Source organism: Lepidochelys kempii, chromosome 8, assembly GCF_965140285.1.
Source record: "Lepidochelys kempii isolate rLepKem1 chromosome 8, rLepKem1.hap1, whole genome shotgun sequence".
Classification (NCBI taxonomy): Eukaryota; Metazoa; Chordata; order Testudines; family Cheloniidae; genus Lepidochelys; species Lepidochelys kempii.
In genome coordinates, this window is record NC_136387.1 from 8,058,995 (window position 1) to 8,078,193 (window position 19,199).

The window sequence follows — 19,199 nt, forward strand, 5'->3', positions numbered from 1 at the left end:
ATGCAGGACGTCAAACTAGATGATCATGATGGTCCCTTTACACCTTAACATCAAAAACCTATGAACAGACTCATAAGTTAAGGGCAGTGCCTCCATTTCTGCCCTTATGGGGGGCATTTTGTGTCAAGTTTCAGTTTCTTCACTTTTTCTTTTATGCAGAGTGCTTTGAGGTAGTTACATTTTGTGTAGGTGTTTCAAGTTCCTATGAACAGACTCTTGTTTCCCCAGAATGTTGGATGGTTTTTTTATGTATACATTCTCTTGCTTCTTTGCTCTTAGTTTGTATTGCTTTTTTATACTACACAGTACTTCAGTTCCATTACACTCAGTTACTTTAAAAGTGTCTTCTTGCTTTACGTTCTCTATAAACTAGGAATAGTATTTTGTTTTGCAAAATGAAAATCTTTCAAAGACTACATGCTTGATTTTACTCATTGGTATTTATTTGCAAGAAAAAAAATGGAACAGTGTTAAGACTAAATATCTTGTTTTCATAGTTTAACAAAGACTTTATTGCATAATCACTATTGTATTCATAAGTGCTTTAGAAACAAATATAGTCTATATGCTATTTTTACTTTGAAGTATATCGTGAAGGCACATTCATTTGTACATGTAGACGGCTGACTGTTTTTCCATGTTCAATTTACTTTGTTCACATATAAAACTGTACATAACTAACATAATATAATCTGGAATATTTTAAAAGTGAGTAGTTAGACTAGAACCATGAGGCTACAGTGTGCAGAAACAAATCAGTGATTTTTTTTTTTTAAGAGGTCAGATGTACAAATGTGAAGTACAAAGTTTTAAATAAAGAAAATAGCTTTTTATAAAATTCAGAAAAGTGAATTTGCACTTCAAAGTTTCAGCATGTTGAGCACATTTTAAATTATATGGTTTTTAATTCTACTTTATTTCATTATGAAATATATTGGCAAAATATTAGCTTTCATAATTCCTATAAATACCTTTATCTTTTAAATTATTACTTGACCTGTTCTAGAATGGAAAGTGTTGAAGTCTAAAGAGATGTTTTCTTCTGCACAAGGGGTACTGGAAGTCAAACTTTTAAAAAAATTCATGACTCCTTCTCCAAGCTTAGGATGGTCCTCTTGAAACAACTGAAGCATTAGGGAGCAGTAGATGAACATCTCTGAAGCAGTAAAGTGTGACATGTGTCACAAACACGCACAGGTTTAGGGTAGGATGGCAGTGCCAGTTCATTGCTGGAACAAGTGTTGCAAAAGATGTCACCACAGTTTCTACAGTGATGCTACAAGACAGTTTGAAGCAAAATTAGGATTGAGTAAGCACAAACTGTACAGTTTAATCTTTAACTACAGCAGGCTATTAGCAAATTGTGATAAGCTCCTGCTGCCACCATCCACTGTTTCCTGAGCCTCCACCCAGGACCGTCCCTAGGTATTTTGGTACCCTATGCAGCGGGGGCCTGTGTGGGGCCCCAGGCCTCCGTGGGAAGTGGAGTGACCCAGCCCCAGCCTACTCTGCTCCCCTGGCTCCCAGCCGCACAGCTGGTGAGTGCTGGGGGGTGGTTCCCCCCTCCCCCAAGCCTGGGAGCCAGGGGAGTGGAGCAGGCTGGGGCCGGGTCACTCCACTTACACACGGTGAGTGCAGGGTCAGGCCTGGCTGCAATCTTCAGGGGAGTGGGGATGGGGCAGGGGCCGGGGCCTGGGGAAGAGCCGGAGCAGCACGCAGCTGTGCAGGGCACCAGGAAATTTCCTGGTGCCCTGTGCAGCTGCGTGCTTTGCATATGGGTAAGGACGGCCCTGCCTCCACCCTCCCCACACCAAGGATCCACTTCCTTCCCCATGAGGACTACACAGAATTCAATCTGGAGGCTGTCATCACAGCTGCTTAGCTAGAAGGGGGTCATGCATCTTGAGACATTCATTCTTTCAGGAGACTAAAAAAATGCCTTAGCACTTCCAGTTCTTGCTGGTTAGAAAAGGAAACCACAATGGGAATTGAACCCAAGTTTCTCCAGGGCAGCGCAGTGCACTACCAGAAAGCTACAAATTCCTGCTATCAGGCAACATCCTCATTGAGAGCGCACAAGACTCTGGTTTATGCTAAATCACAGTTTTTAGAAACAATCACCTTTTAAACATTTTTAAAAAACTTGTTCTCTCTCCTCCCTCAGGTTAACGGGATAGTGTTACTCAAAGTCAAGTCAATTTTCTCTAATTAGTAATGTATGACAAGATCTAGAATTAGAGGCTTTTAAATACTTCTTCCCTAGCAAAATGAGCTGTGATACATTAGAAGGGTAGATGACTGGTGCCTCTCCATACTGGGCAGGGAGCACCAGCTAAAGGGTAAGACATATGACCTCTCCAGCGTGACTCTTCCCCCACCTAGCCCAGGGTCCTTGTGCTCTGCCCATCCCCTCCACATGCTACCTGCGGGGGGCCTCTGTCCTCCCATTGCGCTGGCTCCCCCTGGCATATTTGGCTGCTCTGCCTAGCAGCCAGGCCCTGGACCCACTCCTGGATGCTGCCCAGTGCAGCACAGCCGCTGCCTGGGAGAGTGCCTAGCTGCGGCAGCAGTGGGCTGCCTCCCGTCCAGGCTTGGCTTCCGGGAACGTGGCTGAGGGAGTTTGAGTTGCCCTGCCCCACCCTCCCTGGCATGCTCAGAGTTGGCTCTTGTCCCCAGAAGCAAAGCCTGGGGAGGGAGTGGCGGCAGCCTGCTCCCTGCCCAGGCTCAACTTCTAGGGACAGGAGCTGACTGAGCATGCCGGAGGGAATCCAGCTTGTTCGGCCACTGTCCCCAGAAGCTGAACCCGGGCGGGGGCAGCCTGCTGCTACCGCAGCCAGGCGCTCTCCCAGTCAGCCAGGACACAGTCAGCATGGATGGAAGAGGCTCTGGCCCTGCCTCTCCCTGCCCGGGCCAGCTGCTGGAGAGACACTTGACCCTTTGTGCACCTCCCACGAGTCGCCAAAAAAAGGGGTATTCTTCACAGTTATCCACTGACCACCACTACCTTTCTTCTTGAAATGGAGAACTCCTTCTCACATTGTTTACAGTGGGTTGCTTCATCATCTTTTAGCCAGGTATGGCCCTAAAATAAAAAAAAATAAACAATCACATATGCAAGAAAGATCAGTTCAGTTATGAATTACTTGGAGAAAGGATTTGAAATTGAAGGTGGTTTGGGCTGCAACACTTGGAATTTCCCACAGCCATATTCTAAATCATTTCACTCAGTTTTAAGAGTTATCTGCGGTATGAGGTCATTTAAAATGAAATATGTACAATACTTAATTTACATTTTTATAAAGTGTACAGTACCTTTAGTGCTTTATTTACTTCTTTAATATCTTCCATCTTCAGTTTGGATCTGGAAAAGATAAATTAAGAATTTACTTCGCATTTTAACATGAGATAAAGACGACTATTTATAGAAAAAATGCAACAGAGTTTAGCTGGAACTAAGGGGAGGGGACAAAAAGTCCCAATCCTGCAACCCTTGTGTGCGAATAGTACCACTGAAGTGAATGGATAAACACACATGCACAAGTTGCCCAAACCTTGGTATATACTTTCTCCATACTCATCCATCGTTTCCTAAAATTGACACTTATTTATGTAACTGGATGCTCTTTAATTGTTGCATATGTTATGAATTAGTTTGAAAATCCAACCTCATTTAGCTACAAGGTTCTTAAGTTATTGGAACTTACTGGCTAAGGTGTTGTCCCATTTCTTGTAGAGCTTGTTCCTGTTCTTCACAGACCTTCTCTAACTGCTGCTTCTCATCTTGCAGTTTTCGCAGTTCCTATAATTAACACACAATGCTCTGAACAAGAACATGAATGCTGACCATCTTCAGCACATGTGAAGAATTAGAGGGTTTTTTGCAGCTTTAAAAAAACAAAAAACCCCCCAACACACACACAAAAAACCCACCAAACATTTGACCGTATATAATCTGTGTCCTAGACAATCAACCTAACATGGTGAGGAATTTATGATAGATTAGCTTCTCTGCAAAGCTAGATACCTATTCTTGGACTTTAGGATCTTGCTTTTACTGTGTTTATGTTAATAACCTGTTCACATCTAAATGGTATCCAATTTACGTATTGTAGATCGTCATGGGGAGGTTTTTAAACTGATTATACAAATACAAGGGAGGTGAAGAGATTTTTTTTCAGGCCCCTGCAATCTCAGAGTAAGCTACCATATGTGGCATAAACCAACCAATTCACCAATGGTGCAATTATTATTCAGTCAATATGCAGTGCACACACACCTCTTATTCTTTATAGTGCCTAGGACTCCATTGTGTTAGGTGCTGTACAAACACAGAACAAAGAGACTGTCCCTGCCCCAAGGGGCTTACAATCTTAGTAATGTATGCTTTGCTCCTCCAGGCACTTAAAATAAATACAACAAATGCCAATTGCACACAGGGGAGTGGGTTGCTGCAAGTCAATTTAAAGAAGGATTTGTAGAAAATGATTTTAAGAAGCACAGAGGATTTGAAAACTTGTAAAATTAGTCCACTCATTTTAGTTTAAGTTTTTAATATTCACCACTGAAACTTAGGTTATATCATCAATTCATCTTTCTTTTGTAATATGCTGACCCCAAGCTCCTCCTATTTGCGTTTTCCTGCACAAAGTTAGTCGAATTGTTGAACATTTTCCTGTAACCACTTTCACAAGTGGGCAATGGGGGAGAGGGGGGTCTATAGAAATAAACTAACTATTCAAGCAAAGGTGGGAAATACTTGCATAGCTTCTGTTGACTTTCCATCCTAACCACTCACCATGCTCCCAACGTGCTTACCTTTTTCAACCCTTCCATTTGTTGCAGTTCTGTTTTTAGCAGACTAGTAGTATCCTTCTCTTGATGTAGCTCTCGTTGCAAAGTTTGTCTCTGTTCTTTTTCAGATTTTAACTCTTTCTCCATAATTGAGCTGTTAAAATAACGGTGGTTGTAACAGAGGCTGTTTTTACAAAGAGTTTTAGGAAAAAGAAAGGACAGGAACACTTGTCCAATCCAGGGCAAAACTGGAAACATTGTTCCAGGAAGGGGGAGAGAGAGGTCTTGGCAGCGCAAAGATTAATAATTATGTTAAACAATCTTTTCCTTTGGTCACAGCAAGGAAGGAGCAGCCAAGACAGTGGGTTTCAGGGGTTGTGGAGTTTTTATTCAGTTAGGTGTGTACTTGACTGCTTATGTATAAATAATTGAACATACAAAACATTACAATTGAGAGTATATGCACATGTACATAGCCCCATTAGTGAAATCCTGGAAAGGCTACAATAAGAATCAGCAGCACAGTGGGGGATGCATTTGGTATTAAATTCCAGACCCTTTTAATGCAGCAAGAGATTTTTTCTTTATTTGAATACTGACTCAAAGTGAATCAGACCGGGTTTGAGAACAGGAGGAGTCCTGGGGAGGAGCAAGATAGCATCCCATAAATCAACATGTCACTTTGCATCCTTTCCCATTTTTTTGTCTGAATGTTTTCTATTAAGACTCAGCCTTTTGGGTCTCATTTTTTGTCTGCAGAGGATCTAGCACACTCCCTGATGCTAAATAGGTTAATCATTCATAATCTTTGGTTATTAAAGGGAAAAGCATGCAAGTTTAATTCATTTATTAATAAAGCATCCACTAACCATCTTACCCATGTACATACACAAAGTTAATGATTGCAAATAATTTATCATCCATAAAAAACTAGTTATCTATCACTCTTTGGCACTAGAGAAGAAACACAATCTTAAAAACAAAACAGAATTAATTTTTCTTCTTTATATTAAGTATTATAGAAGTAAAAAAAAAGTACCACTGATTGTCCAGCTGGGAGAGTTGTTGCTGTAGAGTCTCAATTCTGCCACCAAACTCTTGCTTCATTTTGATATTTTTTTCTTCTGCTACCTGCCTAGCCTGTTCTGCATGCTGCAATCTAATGCAAAATAAAGCATGCAATGCATTTATTAGAATCAATGCACAAAAGTATTACTTAAGTATGGACAATACTTTCCTTTAAAAAATTCTATTGCACCCATTTTTCTACAGTGGTATAACTGAGACTTTGAACGCACAGCAATAGGACATTTAAAAAACAACAGTTTCTGTGGAAGCCATAAGCAGCCACATAGGATGTATGCCTTAACTCAGTGTACACAGAATACATTTACACATGCAGTAAGTGTTGTGGTATGGGCCAGATCTATATATATGGGGGCAGAAAGAGAAAATGTGCACAAAGGGGAGATCAGAGGGTGAGCCTGTTTCTGTACGGAAGATGAGGGTGTAGCGTGGATAGTTGGAAGCTATGGAGGGTTTGGGGGGGGGAGGAGGGAAGGAATGGAGAGGCAAAATTTTAAGCAGTCAGTGCTTAAAATGTGGGGAGAAGTTGATCTGTGTTGGGGCAACCACAGGGAACCCCCATCACACTTGTCCATATCATCTAGTTTCCTTGCCCCCTGCTCAGGTCCATCAGAATGGTCTCATTATTCAGTGCTGCCTCTGTTGTGGCCCCTGTCACAGACTGGAGCTAGGGAGGGCTGTGAAGCTGGGCCAGGGAGGCAGCATATGAGAACAGATGTATCCTTCTCTTAATGTATGGTTACACCAAATAAGGAGAGTAAATGATTAAGTTTTATATATTTCTATATATTTATATTTCCAGTATATAGTGATCATGTGGAAGTGCCTGAAGTTTGGAGTTCATGGTGTGTGTACATCTATTTGAAGGCAAAAGAAAGTAATACATTGATGGCTACACTTCAAGGCAGGATGATTTTAATAGTGTTGTGTAGAAGAGTTACCAAGTATTTTATGCAATAGGCAGAACAGAAAATTCAAAGGATCACATTAACATTAACTGTGGTAAATGTGGAGACTAAATTCAGCCACTTGAAGTATGAAATGGAAGGATCTTAGTCCTGATTTAATTGAAAAGCTCAGCCAAGTCTTAACTATGCAGGCACTACTGAGGCTTCAGTAATATGTAAGAATTTTGGAAGTTCACACAATATTCTTTTTCCAGCATTGTCTTTTTAAGAGTTTGTAAATATTACCTCTCTTCCATTTGTTTCATAGTAGACATCATCTGATTTGTTTTTCCTTCAAAAGAGGATATTGTTTCTTTTTTCTGTTGCAGTGAGCTCTCTGAATTCTGTAAGAAGAAATTTGAGCAGATAATTTCACATAAATTATTCTTTAATATTCCAAAGTATAACCAAAATAATAAGGTTTAGAGCCAAAGTTTAGTGCTTGAGAAAGAAAATCAAGGCTATTTTGAAGAATTTGATGCAGTCAGAAGAAAACTGAAAAGGGCAAGATGTACTAAATGGTGTTCTCTGTTTTGATGTACCAGAGAGGGAGTAATGGGAGACCAAAGGTCAGGGAGTTGGCATAGGAGGAGTTCTTGAGATCAGGCAACTGAAGGCGGAGGAGATAACAATGGAGGATTGGGAACATTAGAGGTTGCGAGGAAAGGAAGAGGACAGTAGTTAAAGGGCTATATTAGGAGATAAGGAGAATTAAGGGGATATAACACTACTGTTGGCACACCTTAAAACAAAAAGCTAAGAAAATGAAAGGATACAACTGATTCAAGGATCTCGAGTCAGTGTTTGATTTTAATTATATCATCAGCACCTGCTGGAATAGTACTAAAGAAGTTAAAAAGTGAAAGAGGAACACCCCTGTTTCTCCTTTAGGAGCCAACAGTCACACACCATCTCTCAAATCTGTGTTGAGAGAAGTGAAAAAACCCAAGCAACACACAATTTTTAAAGGGCTACTTGGGCAGGATGAGAAAAGTCTTAAGAGCTATTAATTGGACCATGGTATTTCAAAAGAAGATAAATGGGAGCAGGGGGGCCGGTCTTTTAAGTAAAAATTCAACACAATCAAAAGCTTCTCTTTTTAGAAATAAACACTCAAAGGAAATGAAGTGATCGGGCTGGATGAACATGGAGGGTAACTTAAAGAGATCAGTGACAGTGCTTAAGAAAAAAGGAAGTGAAGATGCATATACAGAAGCTGAGACAGGGCAAATGTCAGACCAGAACAGGAAGATGCAAATGTAGTATTGGAAGTAGGAGTATATGAAGAGACACAGGGTGGTGAAAATATAGGTACAATTAAAAATGAAACGAACAGATGAACAAATGAAAAAGTACCTCACTAGTGTAACTAAAGCTTACTGTTATTAGACTGTGTGTGCAAATATTGATTTGCGCCTGCAAGATTTTGTTGGCTAACTTACGCTTCTGTAGCACCCTTCATCTTAATATTTTCAATTGCTTTACAGACATCAAGGAATCTTCGTAATACTCCTGAGGTAGATCAGTATTTTACCCATTTTGAGGAAACAGGAAGTATATGACTTACCTAATGTCACATAGGAAGTCAGTGAGAGAGTAGGGAACACAACCTAGGGGATTCTATTTTTCCACGCTGCAGAATGCAAGTAACTCCCAGTTTGATCTTATGGCCCGATCTACTCCAAGGAACTGAACTTACGTAGTCTAGTGGCTTGAACAGAGGACCAGTAGGCAAGACTCCTGGGACCCTATTCTCCCCCTGTATAACAAGAAACTGACTGATTTTTTTAGTGCATTCTCTTCAGGGTACCAAATGGTATTCCAAAAGGGAATTTATATAATAATTTACAACAAAAGTCTACACAACCTACAATAAAGACACATGACATCTGGTAAGAGAAAGCTATGGAAGGAAGGTTAAAGATAGGTGTTACGGAAGGACTTCTCAGAGGATTATTGACTAGTAAAGCTATCCAGCACATATTGATACAACATACATAACAGAGTCTGCAACAAAGATAATTGTATACTTGCAACAAGGAACACATGTATGGATTACCAAACAGCAAGACAATATTTTTAGTTCTCTCCATCTACAAATTTGATATATTTACCTGGGATTTGTGAAACATCTGCAAATTAATAGCTTTAACTTCTTCCAACTGTTGGCGAAGAGCAACCAAAGTGTCTTGTTTTTCATGAGTATCTTTTTCCAGTAGTTTCATGGCAATTTCCATTTCTGTTTTCATTCCAATCTGCAGCTCCAACTCTTTCTCTAATTCCTTAGAAGGAGATTTCCTAATTATTGCTATATAGGGCATGAATCATGTAAGAAATTTCTAATGTGCTAAACCTACATAAAACTTGTCTGTGTATTATGTCCAAGGAATAACGTTGAGTTATTTTATATGTAATGAGACAAACAGCCCAAATAACACAATATGAGTAAGTTAGTAAGAATGGTAAGAAGGAAAGCAGCACACAGTATATTCTAACTCTCAGCATTCTGCTACTTTATTTTATTTGCAGTCCTGCTCTAGACAGTAGAACTGAATGTTTAAGTCAGCCTTCTCCATTCTGGGTATTTCTTTCCAGGTAGGGACTGGCTACAGGAGCTGAAAGTCTGAAATGAAGCAAAGGGCTCTTAATCCAGCCAGTCCATAACTGCTGAGAGAATGCTCCACCTGAGAGGTGACTGCTATAAGTCACAACAATGCATGACCGCAAAAGAAAAAAAAGACAGTTGCTTTTCTGCGTTGATAACATTAAAAATATAGTATTCATTGTAATAGTCTAGCAAATGAGAGGAGGACTTCATTCTTAACTTTCCATGAGCTCTGTGTTTTGTTTTCTTTATGGACTGTTGCTGTCCATTTGTTTGAGCTTTTCTGAGCAAGATGCATGAAAATCCACTGTGGAGTAAGGAGCCTGGATTCAAGCAATCCACAGCATTTTCTGTATTACATGCTTATAATGTTATAGCACTAACAATAAAGACAAAAAACCATAAATCTTTCATTTCACCCTCCGCCATGTGGTATCCTCACCATCCTAATTTTTTTTTCCTCTTTCAACTGCTTCCAGACATCACTGTACATTTCATCCAGACCTTGGCGTGACTGTTTATAGGTATCCAGTTCTATTTTTGTATCCTGTATTGTTACCTACATGAAAAATTAGGAAAAGTTGTTTTTGAAGTTTGCTTGCAATTTGGTTATGGGACATAAAAGAATAAATAGCAATATTATTTTAATATAAAATAATTTCCTGTGATTGCACAGAATTGATCTTACCTCTAATCAGATGGTCAATATTAAAATAATTTCTCAAAAATAAATATTAGTACTGAGGTTTTTAAATGTCCAGTGCTTTTGAAGATAATTCACCCCATTTTTAAAAAACATTTGCAGCCTACATCTGAACAGACATGGTTTCATTATATTGTACACTATGGTACTAAATTTTATTTTTTTTAAATGTGTATTATATGAGAAAAAATTTAAACAGAAGGAACATGTTCAATACCAATAAGTTGCATGCAAACATGGTTAGCATTCAAATTAAAAATTGTTTTATAATACTGAAGCTAATTGTTCAGAGGACAGCCTATTTCCCATATTCTTGAACTGGATGTCTAACCTCTACACTCTTTTCACTCCGCTCACGAATTAATTCATTTTGATGTTTTAACTGTTGCTGTTCTTTCTGAAGTGAACCAATCCGATCCGTTGCTGCTGCAAGCTGGTTAAAGAAAAAAGTAAGACTATTATGATTAAACACAGACAAGTGTGCAGCACCTGAATGAGATTTAAATATACCATTCAGAATATTGTTAGAAATAAATCTTAGTATGGTATGTTTCATAATACAGCTAAGTAAAAAATACTAGTTGCTGCTAATCTTTAAAATATTGATTATGGGCTATTTAATTTGGAGAGTTACACGTATGCCTCTCACCTTGAAACACCAGTTTGAATTCTGGCATAGATCATAGATGAGCTGCATTGTTTTATCATAGATAGCTTTGGGATGTACAAGGTTGGGACTATTAGGTGTTTTGTCAATATAATTGTCTTTAGGATGCTCAGAAATGAAATATAAAGGCACACTGAAGGTTAGACCCAACATGCTTTGAGTGGATGACAGTGTTGTCAAGAAGGGACATCTCCAGCAGGGGTAGAGGCTGGACTTTGCAGAATGCTGTGAGAAGTGTGAAATCACAGTCACAGATTATTTTAAATGATCTGTATAGGTGGAGTACTGTAGTAGGATGGGCATCCTATTCTTATTTGCAAATTTTTTTTTTTGCTTGGAAGCTGAAATGTGACTCCTCCTTACAACTTTCTTCCTATTCACTATTTCATTTTTTGCTTTAGTCTTTCTTCTCTCTTTTAAATGGGAAATGAGAGCACATGCTGGGGATAGATGTACATCCTGCTGACATAATTAAGGAGGCAAACATTTTAAGGAGAAAGTGGGATGAGGTATTTAATGCCTCCTCATTATTGGGCAAGTTTGGATTTGTTTTGTTTAGAAAAAAACCACTTTTTATAAAAAGACTTGATCAGATAAATAAGATGGCAGACATCTTGAAATCACTGGTATAACAAGGAGTCTTCTGCCAACATCACATCTAACAACCAAAACCTTCTAGGTCTTTATACCATATTTATCACCATTGTATTGTATGTGGGAAAGCTTTGAGAGTGTTCTGACTCAAGCCAGTCCTATTTGTTCCCACATTTCACAATCATGAAACTCACTCCAGATTTGGGGTGAAATCCTGGCCCAACTGAAATAAATAACAAAAACTCCCCTTTCCTTTTTAGGGATGTAACAATTAATTAAGCTTTGTCAGTTGACTGTATAACACATTTGTATTTTAAAAAGGTAAAATTAGCCACAAACCTCTTCCTGGAGTTTTGAATTGGTCTTTTCTAAACAATCTATCTTGCTCTGGAGATCACCAACTGTGCAACTGTGGCAAAAAGATTTACATTTGGCTTTAGATAAAAAGAATGACATGTTCAGTTTTTATTAATCCTCACAGTTATATTTTTGTAACAGTCTCCTATAAACAGCAACTAGAAGGTGGAAAGGCAAAATTTCGAGCTGGTATACATCCCCTAGGTGAGCCAACTACTTCTTTCACAGGGTGTGGGGGAGGGAAAAGAGAAAATGTGTCATCTTTACTTACTTGCAAAGACATACATTTGGAAAAATCAATAGTCTCCTACAATTAGCATACTGTCTTCATTTCTGAGGCCCCCTTCTGAGCTGTGTGCTCCGAGTTATGGTGGCCTTGAATGCTCTGCTGCAGATCTACCTCAGTTCCAGCTCCTTTATGTATTTAGAGCTGTGAAAAGGTGCCAGAACATGGCCCAGGATTTGGGTCTGAGTTTGTAAAGAATCATAAAAGCCCCACAAAACCTAAGTTATTTTCCAAGTCAAAGAGTGCCCTTTCTGCTATTTTAAATATTTAAGACCTCTTATGCCTTACATTAGTACATTGTTTTATTTGCTTTGGTACTTTTCTAGTTCAGAGCCTATACAAATGGCACCACATACAATATTATGGCAAAATCCAAATGATCTGGTAATACAAGATCAACACCATTCAAGAGCTAAATAAAACTAGTACTATGTAACTTAGTAACAGACTACAGTCACAAATGTATCCATAGTAATCAGTAGATAATGGAATACCAAGCAGAAAGAGTACACTCTGACTAGACCAATATTGATATAAGGGTAATCTCATTATCTAAAAAGGGATTACTTCAAATTGCAATAGAAAACAAATAAATTAACTTTTAATTCTGTTGGAGATCTCCAGTGGGATCCAGTGATGTTCATCACCCCAGTGGAAGAGGTTATGTACCCAGAAAAAGAATTTAGGGCTATCCTCTGTGGAGCCGATCCAGCAAAGCACTCAAAAGCAGACTAGCTTTAAAAGCACGAGTAGTACCGTTCAGCTTTCTCCCATAGACTTCCTGGATCAAGGACTATTGCCCTGCCTGAAACCAAGTCTCTGATAACTATTTATCAGAGTTCAACTGCTGATAGAATCCCAAGGTTAGTTTGTAATCCTTGGTTTAGTCAGAAAAGTTTAATACTTCTCAGCTGATTCTGAAGAGCTGCAAAGTGCCATAGTTAAAATGCAGAAAAATGACTGGATTTCCTCTCCAGCCTAGCCATGGAGGATAGTTCACATTCCTACAAGTATTCTCATTTATTGTACAGTTTAATTCTAACAATATTATTAGATTCCTTTTGCAAAAGAAAGTCAGTTGCCCTTTTAGATTGGACTAAGATCTTTAAGTTTGGTGTGGTCTGTTTATGTAAGTCTTTCAGGAAAGAGCCAACATACTGGCTAAGAGACTTGAATATAATCTGCAACATTATTTAGATTTAATCATTCCTAAAATGGAATTACATCAATGTTTATTTTTCTTAGTCACTGAAGTTGTTTAATCCACATCCTGTGTTGTTTATGAAGACTAAGTACTGATGTAGGTGTGGTTGGATCAGACAAGAATTTAAGTTTTGTTTAAACAAGTGTAAACTAGTCATGCTAAAAAAACCAAAACAAACATTTGTTTTGTAACTGTGCCTCTTGCTTCAAACTATTGAAAGATTCCTTTAGTCAAGGTTAAAATAAGGGGAAAAAAATGTATTAAACATTCTAATAAAATTATAAATAAAAACATACATATGTAGACATTGAACAAATTGCAGATTATAGATTTTTAACAGGGTAAGCAAATATGCTTGAAAAAAGGCAAAAAAAAACAACCCAAGCACACCAACCTCTTTTTTCTAGTTAATGTTTTAAAAACACATACGGTCATCCAAGAACTCTCACACTGGATGCAAAATGAAGTTTAATTTTAGGAGGAGTCTTGACAGCATAATGATTAGTACTTCTCTAGGACTTTCCACCAAAATTACATTTGTTACACAAATCCAGTCCTGGATGCTTCCTTTATGCATTTTAGTTTAAAATCAGTGCTAAGATTATAATGAGTGCTATGATATATTTAGAAATAGAATATGATAAATTTTGAATCCACACTTTTACAGTAGTTATATTTTCTGGATAAAAAATTTTAGGCAATACTTAGTTTTTTTTGTACAAGTGATCAAACTGAACAAGGTTCCTTTTCTTAAAATTACACATCAGTAACTTGAAACTTCCTAAAATCAAAGAGGACTATATTTCTGAACTAAGTGTGCATTCATATTTTGAATGTTAACTTTTCTTCTAAGAAGGATGAAAAGGTAAGATATGACCTGAAACATACCATAATCTCAGAATTGGAAGCTAAAGGCAAAGGCATTCTGCAAAAAAATTCTGATTTTTATTAAAACATTACTACTATTTGCAGGAAATTCTATCAACTGTAAGATAATTTTGATTTTCTTACACAGAGGAAGGAAAAGATTAAAGGTCGTAAACTCACCATACGGAGTTGTGAACTATGTTCACTGCTTTTATAAGCCAACAGTACCACCTCCTCACAGGCAAAATATTTTGTTTAACAAACAAACAGACTTCAACTTATACTACACAGTTATTTTCCCAGGAAATATTCTCTCAAGCCTCCTAGGCCAATTTAGATTGCTTTTATTTTGAGACTAGGGAGTGTTAACTACAAAGCTGAAAGAGACTTGCTCTGATGTTTAAATATCCAAAGCAGAAGAAGGAAAAAAAAAAAAAAAGATTATGCAACTGATAAAAATTAGTTTCCTTTGGAAATCCACATATTGTGAAAAGAATTATCATTTAGCGTATGAATTTGTGAGCAAATTGTACACAAAATTACAGGCAGGGCACAGAGAAAAGTCAGTGGAAAAATAAAATCAGGATGAATGGTTGCGCATTCAAACAGACAAATCTTACCTTAGATGACGGTTAAGTTCTTCCACATAATGCTTCTGGTCAAGCACAGCAGTGATCCCAGCATCTCTAATTTTTAAACATTAAGAAATTTAAAAGGGTGTATTCATTTTGAAGTGTTAATCTGTACTAGACATGGGATCACCATGCCCATCCCACATTGCTGAATAAGAGAAGTGTCAAGTTGACTACCTATGTACCAGACTTTAAAATTACTTTGTCAATGCACTTAAGATAAACAATGTCATACTCCTTATGAAAGACAGAAGTTTGAAGAGGCAAAGTAGCAGCACTATAAGCAAAAAAACATGAGCAAGGATGAAGGAAGAGGGGAAATAAAAAAAGAATAAAACCCGCACAAGGACATGGAAAGAATAGAATGCCACCAGAAATTTTAAAAAAGGATAGGAGTTGGTTACCAAACACATATACAGATCAAGTGAGGATGCTCTAAAGGGCAAACTTAGAGATGCTGATGCTAAAAGGGTCCCCTGTGACAATGACAGATTTCAGTTAACCTGACATACTGGAGCAAAGTCAGAAAAGTAAACAAACGGGTAGTGTATCTAAGTGTGTAATAGATGATGCTGTTCTAATTTAAACTGTAAGTGACAAGGAGGCAAACTTCAATTTAATCTTAGGAAATATTAAGGGAAGTAAAAAAATAGATAATATTTTGGGCACAGCAACCAACTGCATTTGATATGTCTAAGGGGCAAAAGGGAAAACAAATGAAGCACTCATTCTAAAGATGCGAAGTCAGAGCAGCTGTTAAATGACACTGTCAACTTAAAATCTAGTCAGTTTCAATAAAGTGGCTATGGACACAGCACCTACTCCGAGTCCACCTAGACCATTTTTATGGTTTTACATTGACCTTTTTCTCTTTGTAAATGTGTCTCCTCTGTTCACCTGTTTAAAAAGACCCATGCAGAGCAGGGGAAAATGACAGTACAAGGCAAAGTAAACAACCTACGAACGTAGACAGATTTTTTTTCCCCCCACCACTATTTTAATTACAATAATTATGGTGCTGCTTTACCACGAATTAAGTGGTAGAAATGTTCAGAAAGAAGTATCTTTTATTGGACCAACAAGCTTTAAAGCTCCACAGAATTCTTCTTTAGGTCTGTGGAGCTCGAAAGCTTGTCTTCTTCACCAAAAAAAGTTGGTCCAATAAAATGTATTATCTCTCAAACCTTGTACCAACATGGCTACAGTAACACTGTAAACAAAGTAGTAGACAGCTTCCTTTATACCCCCTTCACCCACCCATCCAGACCAGTGGAAACCACACACTATGTATCCGCCCTGTGAAAAGAGTCACCGACACAATCTGGTGTTCCCTTTTTAAGGAATTTAATGCACTGAACCCCTGCAAACTCAGATCATGCTAGCTTAAGGACCATGAGGGCCCAAGCTCAGGACATGACCTCTGATCCAGTTAGAGATGTCTCCAAGGGAGTACAACATTTGACAGTTTAATATTCTGAGTTTTCTATAAAAAGAGTAATTAAGATCATATGATGATGAACTTACTGTTTGCTATCATCACTGTTCTGTATATCCTTAAGGTATAAGGAAAAATCAATCACTCCAACCTGATGAAAACAAGTTACACATCGTTACAATGCACGTTAGTCTTTCAAGTTTCATTTACTTTTTACCCATTTAACGTTTAAGTTTAGAAATACAATTCTATCCTCTGAAGCAAAAGACGTTTGCCTTTTTATTTAAAAAAAAGATCAAAATGAAAACTGAACAAAATCCATTGGATATAATTAATCTATCCTTGTCTACACTAGGAAATTGAATATTGCTGACAATTATTTTCAGTAATGATTCCCTTGAATAGGTACTGAAAAAGTATTTAAGTGTTGCATAGACAGGGCAACAGTTTCCAGTAGTGATTCAGAAAGCATGACAAACTGATATATGGCAGTCAGCAAGTCTTAATCACACTTTCTGAAATTGTGCTGAGAAAGGTTTGTCCATTCTGCACTAGTACTTAAATAATTTTCCAATATACATTTGGTACCATCTTCAATCAGAGGTAAGTTTTCTAGTGTATGCTGTGTGTTTTGCGAATTTCAGTATTGTGCTCTGTAATAGAATTTATTTCCAATGAACTTAATTCTTGACTTCTCTGTAATAATTCCATACAGGTCTTGGTCAGATGAAGTTTTACCAGAGTTTTTCATTTTTATTGCACCACCAACCTATACCATAGCATCACTAACCCAACTATAATTAGCATTCAGCTGGGATTTACATAAGGTCATATTAAACTAACAAACTTCCCTTTGGCCTGAAAGCAGGACATGAACTCAAGCTGAGAGTAATTTTTTTTTTTAAACTAAATATCAAATTGGATTCATTTGCTGGCTGTAAATAAAACAAATCAAACTACTGGAACTTCTATTAAAGGCAACACAGGGACAATAGGTACAGTGCTGTCATTAAAAATGCCAGACTTCTTTTCACAAAAGCATATATTTAAATAATGTGCTCCATTTCTCATAAAAAGTCTTCAGATGTCTGCTTGTGACATAATGCTTCAGACAGCATTAACCGCGTAGCGAACCATGTTTGTAAATTACAGCCCCAATTCACAGTACTTACATATGTGAATAAGTGTAATGAGACCTAAGCACATGCTGAAGTGCTTTGCTGAGTCGGAGCCTTTTGAGGTTAGTTTTCTATTTTAAAGCCTAGTTTTTACCTGGGAATCCAAATCTTCTCCTTTCAAGCAAAGGTTCGCATCAAGAACATTCAGTCCAACCAGCAAACCTACAATCACTGCTCCTTCCTCCTCCATCATCAATGCATCAGGTTCATAAAATTCACTAAAAGAAATAATTTAGAGGAAATTCTCACACATCATGATTTCAACATCAGCAATAGCAGAAGTTCCGTTTAATGAAAATATTTATATAAAGTGGTATGGTAGCTCTAGATGAAGAGTAGAATGTATATGGATCCTCGCCTTATCACATACTGTAATACAAGAACAAGAATAGACTTCGAAACCAAAAGGCAACAAATGCAGAACCCCAACAGGAAATATTTGTTTGCTAAGCATACAGTCAACTTGTGAAATTCACTGCCATTGTTGCTAGATTTTTTTTTTTTTAAATTTAAATTTAGATTCACAACCACTAGCATCTGTAGCAATGTAAGGTTTTGTATGAACATAATCACAGAATGGCATTCAAGGGCTCGAGAGGTACCAAGCCTTTATCTAAATCAAAGATAACAGAAAATTACAATCGCTGTTTAAAGAAAGATTGTCCTTGATAAAGATTATGCAAAATAAACTTCTCCAACTCTCAACTGTCCATTGTATTTAGAATAAGATTTTGTATGTATTGTTTCAGTAGTACTTGGAGATTAAGAGAGCACTGGCAATAAGTAACTAATTTAATCAATTTAGACTAAATCATATTAGGGGATGTTGTATGTCATACATGGTTTGCTGAACAACAAACATTTCCAATAGTATTCCAAGGTTTTAAAGCAACAACTACATTGTATGGGTGCCACACTACTTTAGAAAGTAGAAGAAGTCCACAGAACTGTGTGTTCTCTGTCAGATCACCAGACAGGATTCTGAAGAACTATAATGGCATCCTCTTGCAAATAATCAGCAGTTTTACATTCTCCCCAAGTTTTGAATGGCAACCTTCCCTGCTATTTCAAGTCACTGGCTCACATAATTTATTCATTCCATGAATTTATATGCATATTTTATTTAGTTCAATTCAAACTTGATAGGTCCAGCAAAGTTGAAAAAGAATGCTCAATTCATTAATAAACTACATGCAATTTTTCCTCATTTATATTCAGAGAACGCTGTCCAGCACTTTCAAAAATTAAACTATAACCTCATCCATTGTTTTTACTTCCTGAGAAACCTAAAAATGAAAGGAACAAAGGATATTTATCTCAAAACCAACATGCACAGATGTTTCTCTTTTCTATATATAAATGGTATATCATCAAAATAATACAAATTGGGTGTATGGTTACCTTAATAAAGGTTTGTGGTCCAATAGTACTTTCAAGTAATCTGCCAGTTTCTTTTGCATGAGTGCAAGATAAAGCCAAGCTCTTCCTCTTCCTACTGCTGTCCTAGGATACAATACAGATGCAAACCATTATCAAAAATTACAATAAATCAAGATTTTAAAAGCAATTTTTAAAGTATTTCTGTAATTCAACATTAATAAATACACATTCCCGAAAAATAACAATGATACCAAGTTGGAGGTAGTATTTTATTAAAATGAGCACAAAAACCCATGAAGAAAATTAAGTGAGAATAAAAGTCGTTTTACATCTATAGAGAAATTATTAAACAAATCACGTATTTAAGTGAATGGGAAGCACTGGTCAAATTTGGCCCAAATCAAACGCAAGTTTTTATTATATGTTAGACCAGTGTTTCCCAAACTTGGGACACTGCTTGTTCACGG

General features: G+C 37.4%; 1 protein-coding gene across 6 annotated transcripts in view; it reads right to left on the minus strand.

Moving 5' to 3' along the window:
• Window positions 1-421: 421 nt before the first annotated feature.
• The window catches only part of RUFY1 (RUN and FYVE domain containing 1), a 31,935-nt gene continuing 13,157 nt past the window's right edge, over window positions 422-19,199 (minus strand). For 4 of the 6 annotated variants that reach the window (XM_073355380.2, XM_073355383.2, XM_073355386.2 and 1 more), the window contains exons 4-18: window positions 18,754-18,855; window positions 17,447-17,570; window positions 16,264-16,325; window positions 14,728-14,793; window positions 11,733-11,802; window positions 10,464-10,565; window positions 9,872-9,988; window positions 8,939-9,106; window positions 7,071-7,168; window positions 5,831-5,950; window positions 4,816-4,945; window positions 3,705-3,799; window positions 3,313-3,361; window positions 2,996-3,082; window positions 422-1,276 (exon numbers count right to left, since the gene is read on the minus strand). In XM_073355380.2, the coding sequence (XP_073211481.2) occupies window positions 1,133-1,276; window positions 2,996-3,082; window positions 3,313-3,361; window positions 3,705-3,799; window positions 4,816-4,945; window positions 5,831-5,950; window positions 7,071-7,168; window positions 8,939-9,106; window positions 9,872-9,988; window positions 10,464-10,565; window positions 11,733-11,802; window positions 14,728-14,793; window positions 16,264-16,325; window positions 17,447-17,570; window positions 18,754-18,855 (1,534 nt within the window). In that variant the 3' untranslated portion in view covers window positions 422-1,132. Of the gene's footprint in view, window positions 1,277-2,995; window positions 3,083-3,312; window positions 3,362-3,704; window positions 3,800-4,815; window positions 4,946-5,830; window positions 5,951-7,070; window positions 7,169-8,938; window positions 9,107-9,871; window positions 9,989-10,463; window positions 10,566-11,732; window positions 11,803-14,727; window positions 14,794-16,263; window positions 16,326-17,446; window positions 17,571-18,753; window positions 18,856-19,199 lie in introns of those variants that run through there. The other 2 variants (XM_073355381.2, XM_073355385.2) reach the window with 2 other exon arrangements.